Source organism: Octopus sinensis, linkage group LG23, assembly GCF_006345805.1.
Source record: "Octopus sinensis linkage group LG23, ASM634580v1, whole genome shotgun sequence".
In the NCBI taxonomy this organism is placed as follows: Eukaryota; Metazoa; Mollusca; class Cephalopoda; order Octopoda; family Octopodidae; genus Octopus; species Octopus sinensis.
Genome location: NC_043019.1, coordinates 14,968,330 through 14,984,308, shown reverse-complemented (window position 1 = coordinate 14,984,308; position 15,979 = coordinate 14,968,330). Strand labels below are relative to the sequence as shown.

Genomic DNA, 15,979 nt, shown 5'->3' with positions numbered 1-15,979 from the left:
CAATACTACTACTACTATTACTACAACCACTACCACCACTACCATTACTACTACTACTATTACTACTCCTACCACCACCACTACCATCACTACTACTACCACCACCACAAAACTGTAACATCACTGTTACATCAATGACTGTGACATCATGAATGTGACAATGCCAATGTGTGACATCACTGAATTGTGACATCACTGACCAGTGTCATTGCTGACCCGTGACACCCACCTGACATCACTGAACTGTGTCATCACTGAATTGTAACATCACTGAACTGTGACTTCAGTGGCTGTGTCATCATGCTCAAGATAAAGTACATAGAAGATGAGTATACGGCAGGCTTCTTTCAGTTTCCATCTATGAAATCCACTCACAAGGCTTTGGTCAGCCCAAGGCTATAGTAGAAGACACTTGCCCAAGGTGCCATGCAGACTCTTCCATTGATCGGATCAACTGGAACCCTCGTTGTCGTAACTGATGGAGATCCATTTTATTCTTTTGACATGTTTGTTTTGTTTTGTTTGCTCTGGTTAATTGTTGTCCTCTTAACATATTCTGACTATTTTGGCAGGTATTGACTCTTTCAACACTAAAGAACGAATTAAGTGGATCGAAGCCCGAGACGACTTAGTTGCAAGAAAGGTTCGTTAAATCAACTTCGTCAAACACCTGTCTTCCCTTTTATTGGTTATAACATACCTGCATTTGATTTTTCTTCTTTTTTTTTTTTTACCTTTTCCCAACTACTAGGCATCTAAATTTCTTTGAAATCACATCCTCTTTATCACCTCCGCCTTAGCAAAGGTGGAGGTATTGTTTTCAGTTGCAATTGTTTCTTTGTTTGTCCGTGGACGAGATATCTCAAGAACCGCTGGATGGATTCTGATCAAACTTTCAGGAATGTTTTGCCTCCTGACTGGCACAAACTGATTAGATGTGGGGATCGATCCGGTACCAGACAAGGATTCTGGATTGTTTTTCCTGTTTTCTACTTAATTTTTGTGAGTGGTTGGGTTCATTTTTAGTATTCTCTTTTCTCAGATTAGTCGAGTTTCTTTCAGATATTCTCATTTTAAAGAATCATTTCTATATAATTGTTGAGAGGATATTGGTGTTGCCTTGGCGGAGGTTTGCACTCTCTCAGTGCTCTTGCTTATAAATTGTGAATGGTCGGTGCTTTCTACACGTTCGTGTAACATCCACAAGGCAAGTGGAAATGTTTTAATGTGTGGCTGTGTGGTAAGAAGTTGACTTCCCAACCTCATGGTTCCAGGTTCAGTCCCACTGCATAGCACCTTGGGCAAGTGTCTCTTACTATAGCCTAAATCCAAATGAAGCCTTGTGAGTGGATTTGGTTGATGGAAACTCTAAGACTCTTTTGTATATATGTGTGTGTGTGTGTATATACATATATATATATATCATTATCATCATCATTTAACGTCTGTTTTCCATGCCAGCATGGGTTGGACGGTTCAACCAGGGTCTGGTAAGCCAGATGGCTGCACCAGGCTCCAGTCTGATTTGCCAGTGTTTCTACAGCTGGATGCCCTTCCTAACGCCAACCACTCCATGAGTGTAGTGGGTGTTTTTTACATGCCACCGGCACAGGGGCCAGAGGCGGCTGGCAAACGGCCACGATCGGTTGGTGCTTTTTACATGTCACCGACTCGGACACCAGTCAGGAGGCACTGGCATCTGCCAAGTTCGGACGGTGCTTTTTACGTGTCACTGGCATGGGTGTCTTAACTACAATTTCCATTTGAATCTTTATTTTGATGTTTATGAAATATATATATACACACATACACACATATGTATGTGTGTGTTATATTTGTGTTTGCCCCACCACCACCACAGCCACTTGATAACTGGTGTGGGTGTGTCTACTATAGCCTCAGGCTGACCAGTCTTGTGAGTAGATTTGGTAGTCAGAAACGGAAAGATGCCTGTTGTGTGTATATATGAGCAAGGTCGCTGCCAGTGCCGCTGGACTGGCTCCTGTGCAGGTGGCACATAAAAAGCACCATTTGAGCATGGATGCTGCCAGTGTCGCTTGATTGGTGCTCATGCCAGTGGCACGTAAAAGCACCCACTACACTCTCGGAGTGGTTGGTGTTAGGAAGGGCATCTAACTGTAGAAACTCTGCCAGATCAGATTGGAGTCTGGTGCAGCCATCTGGTTCACCAGACCTCAGTCAAATTGTCCAACCCATGCTAGCATGGAAAGCAGATGTTAAACAAATGAATGATGAGATATATACAAAGTGTGTGTCATTGTGTTTGTCCTCCACCAGCTCTTGGCAACCAGTGTTGGTGTGTTTACATCCCTTTAACTTTGTGGTTCAGCAAGAGACCAAAAGAGACCATGCTTAGAAAGAATAAAAATATGCACAGAGGTTAAGTCATTCGGCTACAAAGTCTTGAATGCAGTGCTCCAGCATAGCCGTAGTCTAATGACTGAAACAAGTAAAAGATAAAAAATAGATCCCTCACAAGATATCGGTCACTCTAAAGTCTCTCAAAATGAGATAGAATTTGGTTGGCACCGTGTGCTAAAGGTAACAAAGCAAACTCTATATTCCGGTGCAGCGATGCACAGCCATGTACCATGCACATGCACATGCTTCTATATCTGATAGTCTGGACCGTTTACTCCATGTTACTAATATTTCTGTCTCCTGCAACAGGTCCACGGTCTTCCGATCCCCAACCAGCTGGAACCATTCATGAGTGTCATAGAGAAACACGCCACAACATTGCTCTATAAATCTCTCTGCGGACTCGAAAAGTAAGTTGGCTTTCACTTAATCTCATTACACTACTACTACTACTATTACCAACACACCACCACCACTACCATGTGGTTACTTCACAGCCACATTGTTCCAGGTTCAGTCCCACTGTGTGGCACCTTGGGCAAGTGTCTTCTACTATAGCCTTGGGCTGCTCAATGCCTTGTAATGGATTTGGTAGATGGAAACTGAAAGAAGCCTGTTGTGTGCGTGCATGTTTGTGTTTGTCATCTGCCACTGCTTGACAACCAGTGTCGGCGTGTTTATTTGCTTGTAACTTAACAGTTCAGAAAAGAGACTGATAGAGTAAATACCAGGCTTGAGAAAAAAAAAAAAGTAAGCCCCGGGGTCGATTTATTCGACTGAAACTCTTCAAGGTGGTGCTCCAATGACCGAAACAAAAGGTAGAAAATAAACGGGATATGGAACCTCATTAAGAACATGTTGCTAATTAGACTTTCATATTGTATATTTTACATGTAACCAAATCAAAGAATTCTTCCTAGCTTGTCTTCTGCATTGTATTTCTGTGTGCAAACTCTTTGAGAGCTGATTTCTAACCAATTTTCTCGATTGTGTTTTTTCGTATGCAACTTCAGAGATGATCGTCGAATAGCAACTGTTCTTTCCTGTGGCAAAGCTATCGACCTTTTCCTGCAACACCTGGGTCCTGATTCAAAGGATTCAAAGTGAGTTCATTTTCTATTAGTTCCCATTGTGCATCCATGTTTGATTTTCTTCTTCAGAAAAGCAATGCATATTTTTTTGTATATCTAAATAATATATGTATATATATATATATATATATATATATAGGGAGAGTTCACAAAAAAAAACAAAATACAAAGACAGGTGGTGTACAAATCAAACAGATGTATTAGTATAACGCTCAGGAATAGAAAAAGTCTTTTACGTTTCGAGCCTACGCTCTTCTACAGAAAGGGACACAGAAAAAAACAAGGAGAGAAAAAAATGTGTGTAGTGGCTAACGATCAATCATATATATATATATCATCATCATCATCATCGTTTAACGTCTGCTTTCCATGCTAGCATGGGTTGAACGATTTGACTGAGGACTGGCGAACCAGATGGTTGCACCAGGCTCCAATCTTATCTGGCAGAGTTTCTACAACTGGATGCCCTTCCTGACACCAACCACTCCGAGAGTGTAGTGGATGCTTTTTACGTGCCACCGGCATGAGGGCCAGAAATTCTTTTATGCAAGTTATCATGTCTACCATTTGAAATGAGAAATATTTCAGTATAATTTTAACCTTTTCCTAATCATTTTGCTTCACCCTTATATGGTGGCATGTTTGACCACTGTACATATATATATATATATATATATATATATATATAGTGGCGGACTGGGTCTAAAAATATTGGTTGCCAGGAGGCTAAGGGGGCCCAACCCACAACTACAATGCTATCATTTATTATTTTTTTTTTGTTTTTGTTAAAAGTATTCCTTTCAACTGTCTGCAGACACAGCCAGGCTGAAATAATTAATGCATTCTTCTAGGAATGAATAAAAAATTCTCAAACCTGAGAGGATGGGCCCCTTAGATAGTAACATGGACCCCCCACCACCACCACCATATATGGATTCTAATGGCTCACTGGCCCACTTGCCAAGGGGCAAGCTGGCAATCATGCCTGTCCACCACTGTATATATTATTATTATTATTATTATTATTATTATTGTATCTTCTAACACTATTTGGGAGTCACAATGGTGTCCAAGGGAAATAATTCTTGCATGGAAAATATATATTAATATATATCTATAACCATGACAGCAGAAGAATAGAGGGTTTTACATCTTTGAAATGTGTTTATTACAGTATTATTTTCATTAAATTCCAATCCGACACACGTTTCTGCTAGATAAACGTTCTAATGCCCTTTGATGTGTATTTAGTTAGTTCAGAAGGTATATGTGTTCATCCAAGGTAGACATTCCTAAGCAGTTTTAGTCAAGGTTTTCCCCATTCCGGTGGGTGGAACGAACCGAAGATTCAGGTGTTAGGTTGTCCTTAAAGTGTATCCAAGAAAGCAAACTCAGAACCCAGGATTTACTACTTATAAGGGTGGAGCTATGTGGCTTAGTGGTTAGGGTGCTGGACTCATGATCGTAAGGTTGTGGTTTCGATTCTTGGACCGGGTGGTGCATTCTGTTCTTGAGCAAAACACTTCATTTCATGTTGCTTCAGTCCACTCACCTGGCAAAAAGGAGCAATTCTGTGATGGACTGACCAGCATCCCATCAAAATGGGGAATATACATGTTATGGAAACCAGGAAACAGGTCCTTGTCAGTCAGAACAATTCATGAAGGTAACTTGGCTTGACTTATGTTGTATCAGTGAAATATCATTGGAAAAGTCAACATTGGAATATAGAGATACTTGTCAATGAATTGATTCTTTTACTATCTGCTAAGTCAGTGGCCCTCAACTGTATTTTGCCTATGGACCGGACCCCTTCGAATCCTATTTTCCTTAACTAAATCCTCACAAACATTCAATGCTTAACCCTTTCATTACCAACCCGGCTGAAATCAGCTCTGGCTCTGAATACAAATGTCTTGCCTTCGTAAGTTTTGAATAAAAATCTTCCACCAAAACTTAGTCGCAATTTACGTTCCTAACACCAGCTGAATGATAACCAAGTTATTTTACTAAATTCTTTGTTATATGCGCCCTTTTTTAAAGCCTAGCCAGGCTCATGGGTCCGGTTTCTATGGTATATGTGTTCCCCAGCTGGACAGGACGCCAGTCCATCGCAGAAATTCTTTGTTATACTTCAAGTAATTGAAAGAAACCTGACAGAGCTTCTCAAAATAAATACGGTAATGAAAGCATAAAAAAATCCTATTATGTTTTTATAATTAAATACTATTTTTATATCTATGTACAACCAGTCTGTATTTATACTTTATATATCCACCTACAAGCTGTCTATCTATGTACTTAATGTATACCAAGTCATAAGATGTCTTTTGTATTTTCCTGCCTTTCTAGCTACAAGCTGTATTTATACTCCTGTCACGACTCCTCACTCTGTGCAATACTCGGTGCCTTTGACATATTTGACTACAAGTGGCCCCCCTTCGCTGCTGACTTGAGGATAGAACTGTACGAAGACAAGAAGTCGCACAAATTTGTGAAGGTCTCCTACCTCAATAAGGTATTGTATCTCTCTCAGCCATATTGATAATAAAATAATAATAATAATAATAATGAAATTATTGTATACAATGCTCAGGTGCACCACAATTTGTCAAAAGTGCGTATAAAGCATATGCAGTAATGTACAAATGTCTGGAAAGGGAACAGTGTATGAGTCAGATACATCATCATTTAACATCATTTAACGTCCGCTTTCCATGCTAGCATGGGTTGGACGATTTGACTGAGGTCTGGCAAACCAGACTCTAATCTAATCTGGTAGAGTTTCTACAGCTGGATGCCCTTCCTAACGCCAACCACTCCAAGAGTGTAGTGGGTGCTTTTACGTGCCACTGGCATGAGGGCCAGTTTGGTGGTACTGGCAACGGCCACGCCCAAATGGTGCTTTTTACGTGTCACCTGCACAGGAGCCAGTCCAGCAGCACTGGTAACAATCTCGCTCGAATGTTTTTTCACGTACCACCAACACAAGTGCTAGTAGGCGATGCAGTAACGATCACGCTTGAATGGTGTGTTTAACGTGCCATCGGCACGAAGGCCAGCTTGTTGCTCTGGCAACGATCTCACTCGTATGGTACTCTTAGCGCTCTACTAGCAATGGATGCCAGTCACAACACCACACACTCCCCTCCTGCGTTTCGTTTTCCTAGAAGGATTTCACTCAAACAAATCAACAGGAGAATCTTTATTTTTTTAAGCCTGGTATCCATTCTATCAGTCTCTTTTGCCAAACTGCTAAGTTATGAGTATGTAAGCACTCCAACACCGGTTGTCAAGCAGTGGTGGGTGACAAACACACACACATAAATGTCTACACACACACACACACACACATGCACACATATATGTGATAGACTTCTTTCAGTTTCCGTTTACCAAATCCACTCACAAAGTCTCGGTCGGCCTGAAGTTATAGTAGAAGACACTTGGCCAAGGTGCCATGCAGTGGGACTGAACCCATAACCATATGGTTGGGAAGCAAGCTTCTTACCACAGCTATGCCTACATCTATATACAGAAATGCACACACATACACAGAGTAACACACACATTGACAAGATAATATACGATTACTCTAAACACCACTACAGACCCCACCTTTTTCTCCTTTTTTTCTAAACTATTTCAGGATGTAATATCCCGTGGCTGTGATGAAATCTATACCCCTTATGACAAGTTTGTTAAGGGATTGTCCTGCATGGCAACTGACAAAGAGACACATGACAAACTGTGTAACTCTTCTGAAATATGTCGGAAATTCTCACGTAAGTTATACCTCTTCTTCTTCTTCTTTTCCTCCTCCTCCTTCTTCTCCTTCTTTTTCTTCCCCCTTCTTTTCTTCTTTCTTCTTCTTTTTCTTCTTCCTCTTCTTCTTCTTCTTCATCTATTTTTCTTTTCCTTCTTCTCCTCCTCCTCCTTCTTTTCTTCTTATCCTCTTCTCCTCCTTCTTCTTTTCTTCTTCTTTTTCTTCTCCTCCTCCTCTTCCTTCCATTGATGTCTTTTTCCTATGCTGGCATGAGGCATATGGTTTGACAGAAGCTGATCAGGGTGGGAGCCACACCGGACCCTTTTGTCTCTTTTAAGATGGTTTCTACGGCTGGGTGCTCTTCCAGCACCGACCCCTTTACAGAGTGTATTGGGTGCTTTTTACTTGGCACCATCACAGGCAGAGTCACCAAGTACCTTCCAAGACAAAATCCTGTGCCCACCATTTACTGTATTCACCTCAGTCCCTTGGTTTCCACCTTTTACCCTCTTGCAAGCTTACATACCTACGTACCCCTCCTATCCTATCCTCTGTGGCACTTCCTTTGTATTTATTTGTGGGTACTTCCTATGACACACCTTGACCACCTGCCTCCACAGGGAGACCCCTGTTCCTGTCCCTCTCATAGTTTAGCCTCATACAGCCTGGCATAAAGCCACTCCCTTCGATACTCTGTGTCCCAACCCTGGGAGTGGGTCTTGTCTTGCAAGTTACATGTGCCGGTGAAATCCACTAGTGCCAGTTCCACATGGTAAGCCCCTGGTACACTCTGGAGAGTGGTTGGCATTAGGAAGGGCATCCAGCCATAGGACTCATGCTGATGCAGGCATTGGGGCTTGGCTCAGTCCTCTTGTTTCCTGACTATGCTTCAGCCACTGAAACCATGCCAACATGGCAAAAAAAACGAGACGCTTGATGATGATGACGATGATGATGATGATCTGTTGTATGCTTTGATATAACACCTTTGATATGGCTTACTGTATGTGTGTTGTTTGTATGCAGGGATATGCCTATGATATCATTTATCATGTATATGTAGATATTGTATGCAGATATTCAAGCTTGCAACACCCCACAGTGGGAACAGAATGTGACAATTGAAGACAGTATTAGGTCAAGTGTAAAAAGATTCGAGCAAGGTCATTGCCAGTACTGCCTGACTGGCCCTGTGCCGGTTGCACGTAAAAAACACCCACTACACTCTCAGAGTGGTTGGCGTTAGGAAGGGCATCCAGCTGTAGAAACTCTGTCAGATCAAGATTGGAGCCTGGTGCGGCCGTCTGGTTCGCCAGCCCTCAGTCAAAATCGTCCAACCCATGCTAGCATGGAAAGCAGACGTTAAACGATGATGGTGATGATGATGATGACGCCATTAATTGTTTCTAGAAATCTACTTTGGTGCTTAATATCGAACGGCTCCTGAGTGTGTGGCTCAGTTATCACAACGGGTGGAACGGGCTCTTTTTTTTTATCTTTTGCTTGTTTCAGTTATTTCACTGTGGCCATACTGGGGCATCACCTCAAAGAATTGTTAGTCGAACGAATCAACCCCTAGGACTTATTTTTTTAAAACCTGGTACTTATTCCATCAGTTAGTTTTGCTGAGCCTCTAAGTTACAGGAACATATGTTTCTTTATTGCCCACAAGGACAGACAAACGGATTAAGTCGATTATATCGACCCCAGTATGCAACTGGTACTTATTTAATTGACCCCAAAAGGATGAAAGGCAAAGTCGACCTCGGCGGAATTTGAACTTATAACGTAGCGACAGACGAAATACCTATTTCTTTACTACCCACAGGGGCTAAACACAGAAGGGACAGACAAACGAATTAAGTCGATTATATCAACCCCAGTGCGTAACTGGTACTTATTTAATTGACCCCAAAAGGATGAAAGGCAAAGTCGACCTCGGCGGAATTTGAACTCATAAACACACCAACACAGTGGGCGAGGGACAAACGCACACACACACTCACAGAATAATTTTGAACTTGTGTATAGGAGTGGCTGTGTGGTAAATAGCTTGCTTACGAACCACACGGTTCCAGGTTCAGTCCACTGCATGGCACCTTGGGCAAGTAGCTTCTACTATAGCCTCGGGCCGACCAAAGCCTTGTGAGTGGATTTGGTAGATGGAAACTGAAAGAAGCCCGTCATATATATATATATATATATATATGTGTGTGTTTGTGTGTCTGTGTCTGTCCCCCCAACATCGCTTGACAACCGATGCTGGTGTGTTTACGTCCCCGTAACTTAGCAGTTCGGCAAAAGAGACTCATAGAATAAGTACCAGGCTTGCAAAGAATAAGTCCTGGGGTCGGTTTGCTCGACTAAAGGCGGTGCTCCAGCATGGCCACAGTCAAATGACTGAAACAAGTAAAAGAGCAAGAGAGCAAAAGAATACACCTTGTAGTAAGAGGTACCTCGAGGCAGTTTGAATGTCGAATTGTGTTTTGTATTTTGTTCTATCTTTGGCGATTTTTCTTGTTTCATGATTCTATTCTATTACATTTCGTCATCAGTGTTGGGCATATTCTTTGATTCACCGATTCATTTTGATGCTTGAATTATTTTTTGATTCTTTGTAAGTCAGTTTGTTACTTATACGAGAAGTGTTCTTCCTTCCTTTTAACTCAAGTTTGTCATGCACACAAGTGGCTACCGACAACAACCAAAGTAAGCTCTAGTTGAAATAAGCGAAACAGAGATTAAAAAGCAAAGTCACCTGACAAGACTCACCTGCACCAGTGATGCACCACAACTGTTTGTGCAGCGTCTCACCTGCAAGCCACTGATGCATGATGCACAATGGGTTGAACTGATTGTAATAATTAATAAAGAATCTCGTGAATTCTATTTTCTTCTTCTGCTTTCTCTTATATTTTAATTTTGCCGTGCTGGTGGCACGTAAAAGCACCTGTTTACACTCTCGGAGTGGTTGGCGTCAGGAAGGGCATCCAACCCTAGAAAGTAGGCTGTCAAGGCAGACTGGAGTCTGGTGCAGCCTTCTAGCTTGCCAGCTCCGGTTGAACCATCTAGCTCATTGCCAGCATACACACACACACATACACACACACATACACACACACACACACACATTTTCTTTATATAGAAATGATTTTATGAAGTGGCCAGCCATTTGGCATCTATTTCTAGCATGTTGGTGTGGTCAGTTCGAACCCTTTAATATAATTATTTATATAATTATAAATTAGTACATACACACACACACACACACACACACACACACACATTCAATGGGTATCTTTCATTCTTTCAGTCTCCATCTACCGAATCCAGGTCAGCCCGAAGCTATAGAAGATGCTTGCCCAAAGCTGCCACACAGTGGGACTGAACCCAGAACCATGCGGCTGGGAAGCAAGCGTCTTACCACACAACCATGCTTGCACCACTATGTATAGAGATATAAAATAGTTTTGAATTTTCTTAAAGAATGAGGTGGAATATTGCTAAAATTTTCTATCCTGTTCTTGTGTAAAATAGATCATCGTTTTTATTGTCCACTTTTCCATCCTTGCATTGGTCAAGAGGGGTTTTTCGTGGGGCTGAATTTCCATGGCTGGATGCACCTCCTGTCACCAACCTTCACTTCTCTCCAAGTGACCAGACATGTTTCTCATGGAAGACTGAACATCAACAAGGCAGTTTGTGTGATTGTGACCCTTGTTAATAAGTGTTACGTAATATCAAGACAAAAGTACAAACACATGCACACACACACACATATGAAGGGGCACTGAAATGTTCCTAGTTTTAAGGGTAACACAAAAGGCCAGGTTGGCGGCTTAACCTTCCAAGTACTTTTACAGGGCTTAGAAAAACTGAAGGGCCGTTGCAATAAGTGTGTGAACCTGAGTGGGGAGAATACATTGAATAAAATCATAACTAAAATGATCCTCCTGTATTTTCTTTTACTCAAAACTAGGAACTTTTCAGCACCCACTCATATCTATCTATCTATCTATCTATCTATCTATCTCTTTCTATCTATCTATCTGCCTTTCTATCTATCTATCTATCTGCCTTTCTATCTATCTATTTCTCTCTCTCTCACTCACACACACACACACACACACACACACATATATCCATCTGTGCATGTATATAGATATACATGGGGGCTTGCTGAAAAGTCCCTGGTTTAAAGGTTATTGCGAAAGGCGTGGCTGGAAGGCCAACCTTCCAAGTTCTTTTACAGGGCTTAGAAAAACTGAACAACCACTGTGATAAGTATGTGAATCCAAGAGGGGAATATGTTAAATAAAATCATAATTAACTGATCTTCCTCTATTTTCTTTTACCCAAAGCCAGGAACTTTTCATCACCTGCTTGTATAAGCTTCTTTCAGTTTCCATCTGCCAAGTCCACTTACAAGATTTGATGCCCAGGGCTGTAGTAGAAGACAAGCTTTTTATGCAATGGAACTGAACCCAAGGCCACATGGTTGGGAAGCAGGTTTCTTAGCCATGCAGCTCTAAATACATAAAGAAAACACACCACCATTAAGTCAGATTAACTTCTGTTTATAATTCTATACATGTGTTTGTGTGTATGCATATATATATATATATATATATAAAATATATGATTTGATTTTGATTTTGATTTTTCCAGTTTCAGCTCATGAGCTGTGGCCATGCTGGGGCACCGCCATATATATATATATATATAAGAATGTATAAAGATTTATACACAGAGAGGAGACTCTTGACAGTGCCCCAGCATGGGCAGTCACCTGACCAAGAAAATTAAAACAATAAAAAACTATATATACACACACACACACACACACACACATTAATGATTATAAGCTTAAAACAATGACCATGTATTAGCTAAAGAAAGTAGTCTAATATTGGGGCATAAAAGCCCTTGACAGAAAAAAGTGGGTGTTAGTACGCATGGGAATCGAACCCACATCTCTTATTTACGTGAAAAGTGTGCTAACCGAATACACCAACCTCCCCACTCACTCCTTCCCATTAGATTTAAGAGCTATAATTTCATGGTATTGTTTTTAAACCAACAAACAAGTCCATTTTCTGTGTTAAATGGAGAAGTGTTGAGGATTCTTGTGTGTTCTAGCACCCACTTTTTTCCATCGTGGATTTATACGCCCCAATATTAGGCCATTTTCTGTAGCCAGTACACAGGGATCACCTTAAGCTTATAATTATTATTATCATTTACAGAATTGTCACTCGCCACCACTCCTCCATACATATATATATATATATATATATATATATATTTATATGTGTGTATATATGCACCGGTCCCAGCATTCCTGCCAATTTTGGAATCTGACCTGGAATTCATTTTCCGTAAGTGAGTCAAGGATCTTCTGCACTTCACTCTGTATCTTGACAACAGCGGTAAGACGGTGACCTTTGAGCTGCATTTTCATCTTGAGGGAGAGATGGAAAGTCCACAGGTGCTAAGTCTGGTGAATAGGGCAGGTGTGGACCTGACACCATGTTGATTTTGGTGAGAAACTCACGAGTGAGGATAGCTCAGTGGCAAGATGCATTGTCATCATGAAGAACCTAATTCTTCGCACTCAACAGATCCATTCGCTTTTGCCATATGTCCTCCCTCAAACGCTTCAAAACAGTAGAACTCTAAATTGACACTCTGGCCCTGGGGGACAAAGTCTTCATCCACAATGCCACACTTCTGGTGGTAACACTCATAGCAGGTCTTCCAGGGGCGTTCTTCTACTTTTGAAGCACCCATGCCACTCAACACACTGCATACGACTCTTTGCTGTAAGCTTGCTGAAGCATGCTCAGTGCCTCTGCAGCAGACTTCCCAAGTTTAACGCAAAATTTCACTTTGGCTCTCTCTTCCTGTCCATGACAAAAATCGCAGACTACAGCATACACATGATCACAAAGACACAATTTTCACAACTTGTGAAGTAAACATTGCCTCATGGTTACTGCTAGCTCTCACTGCACCTGCAACCGTATGCTGCCACCTGTTGGCATGCTACAGAACTAGTCTAGGAATTTTTGATACCCCCCCCCACTCCCCAGTGGATGGGATGTTGGTCTGTCACAAGAATTTTTGCCAGTTATGAGGACTGGAGCAACATGAAATGTAGTGTTTTGCTCGTGTGTGTATATTTGTATATTTGTATATGTACATATATGCATATATAGATATACTATATATATACATATTTGCATGTGTGTATGCAGATATATTTGTGTGTGTATATATATTTATATATATATATATATATATATATATATATATATATACACACATATATATATATATATACACATATATATATATGAGGTGGTATGAAAAAGTACATGTGATAACAAACAACACAAATTTCACATCATCTGAAGTAAACACAGCGATGTCACTCGGTACACTGCCTCAGGAAGGTCACTGCTAGCTTTCACTGCACACGCGACCATGTACTGCCATCTGTTGCTACACTACAGAACTAGTCCTGGAACTGTTTGTTACCATCTCGTATATGTATATATATATGTGATATAATATATATACATGTATGTATAAAAACCCTTTCTATTTTATCATTTCAGAAGCAGCATCATCATCACCATCAACCATGTCATCATCATCGGTAGACAGCTTTAAAAAAAGAAACTCACTGGCCAAGGCAGCAGGTTTATAATAAATCCTAAGTCAAAAAAAAAAAAAAAAGAAAGACAGAGGTTGCCTCTCTCTGCCGACAACAAAACAAACTCCTCCACCACATACTGAAGAGTATTCTCCACTACTTTGATCATTTGCTGCTCTCTTATAACTAAATTTCTTTCTCCGCACTGTCAACTAAATTCTATTTTCTTGCCAAAGATATTTTTTCTTCTGCAAACCATTCTTATATTTTGTATACTCCTGATGCAGCTCCCAAATGCCTGATGCTACCCTAAAACTCTCTCCTAATCCTAGGGAACCTAAACTACCAGTTTCTCCCATCATCCACTTTACCCTCTAAGAACAACAGCAACAACAAAATAACCTGTTCCAATCTATATTTTATATTGTTATATATATATATATATATATATATAGGTATGTATATGTGTGTATATATATATATATATATATATATATATGTTTTTTTTTTTTGTTGATGATTTTTGTTTTAAATATGAAGGGAAGAGAACAATCAGTGCAAGAGTGTGTGTGTGTGTGAAGGTACACCTCCTAGTGTCAGTGTGTATATGTATATATATGTGTGTTCGTAAATATGAATCTGTTTACAAGTGAAGGAAAAAGTACTCAATACACGATGTAGTTATATATTTGAGGAAATTAAGACGCATGGCTCCGTGGTTGGAGTGTTTTACTCACAATCGTAAGGTCATGAGTTCAATTCCCGATGACGCATTCTGTCCTTGAGCAAGACACTTTATTTCATGTTGCTCCAGTCCACTCAGCTGGCAAAAATGAGTTGTACCTGTAATTACAAAGGGGCCGGCCTTGTCACATTCTGTGTCACACTGGCTTCCCCATGAGAATTACATTAAGGGTATACTTGACTGTGGAGTATTCAGCCACCTGCTTGTTAATTTCCCAAGTGGGCTATTCCGTTTGACTGGATGAGCTGGAACCCTGGTCATTGTTTTTCATCCTGAAGGGTGTCCAACATAACTCCCCCTCTCTTGCCAAGCATGCTTGGTAGGGGTTACCAGTTTAGTTGCTGATAGCTCACCATGTGACAGATACATACATATCTACATGCATGATGGCTGCCCCCTCATTATCGAGTATGGCCATTGTACGAAGCCTAACTGTTACTGGTGCTGTGATCGAATGTGACTTTTTAGCCCTGTTAAAGATCTACAATGTCTTGTACAGGATTGGCAGCTAAAACCTTTACTGGTAATAGCCGGCTGTAGTTGTAATTGGGCTTCATGTACCTTTGCAGGTCGTTTAAGTCCTACTGCCGAATTACACTCTCTTCCACATGCCTGATAGATATGATTAGTATGGTGTGTTACACCACCACCAGTGGCCAGGTTGTCACTCATCTCTCTCGCTTTATGACTACGAAGATGACTCTTGAGTCCAGCTTTGCTGAGGCAGGGTCTCTTGCACAGACACTGCATGTCAGCATCATAGGGAGACCCTTCCCATCTGGAAGTGTAACAGCGATGCCCTTCCTGACATCCGTCTTTACTTTCTCATGTGCAACTCAAGATTTCTCAAAAGTAGATGTCCCCTGGTGCACAATCCTTCTCCACCTGCTACATATCTACATACATACATATTGCTATAAGCCCTGTAGATTTGTGGTCTCTTCACAATAAACTGGGTCTGCGACATATTTGCTTAGAGTATTGCTTAGGGTACCTTTGTCGAAGCCAATTCTGTATGCATTGCTTTCTTCTCTTAAGAAAAGCATGATTGCCACAACATCATAGCTTTCAGTTGATAAGCATTAAATAGATATAAAACCAAAGTTAATCTAGCTAGGATCTCTATGGCTGTTTTGTTTTTCTTTTATTCAGCATGACCTCAAGTCAGTCAATTCTACATAAAAAACTTGAAGAAAAGTAGAAAGAGTCTATAGTGACACAGTGCATCAGTGAACTGTAGTTCCATGTGTTGCGTATGTGTGAGTCAATGTAGAATACCCATATTCTCTGATATATATGATAATGTATGTTTTAGTCAGGAGAAATAAAAGAAATTG

General features: G+C 40.7%; 1 protein-coding gene and 1 long non-coding RNA gene across 7 annotated transcripts in view; one reads left to right on the top strand and one right to left on the bottom strand.

Moving 5' to 3' along the window:
• The window catches only part of LOC115223456 (lysophosphatidic acid phosphatase type 6), a 40,973-nt gene that overhangs the window by 21,946 nt on the left and 3,048 nt on the right, over positions 1-15,979 (top strand). For 2 of the 6 annotated variants that reach the window (XM_029794039.2, XM_036512538.1), the window contains exons 6-10: positions 573-643; positions 2,692-2,792; positions 3,396-3,485; positions 5,826-5,991; positions 7,123-7,258. In XM_029794039.2, coding sequence (XP_029649899.1) covers positions 573-643; positions 2,692-2,792; positions 3,396-3,485; positions 5,826-5,991; positions 7,123-7,258 — 564 coding nt within the window. Of the gene's footprint in view, positions 1-572; positions 644-2,691; positions 2,793-3,395; positions 3,486-5,825; positions 5,992-7,122; positions 7,259-9,910; positions 10,108-13,859; positions 14,055-15,979 lie in introns of those variants that run through there. The other 4 variants (XM_036512535.1, XM_036512534.1, XM_036512536.1 and 1 more) reach the window with 4 other exon arrangements.
• LOC118767650 lies at positions 3,944-15,088 on the bottom strand. The gene is made up of 3 exons (XR_005003565.1): positions 15,076-15,088; positions 8,166-8,171; positions 3,944-4,122 (listed from the first exon to the last, which is right to left on the bottom strand). It is a non-coding gene; the product is annotated as an uncharacterized LOC118767650 (long non-coding RNA).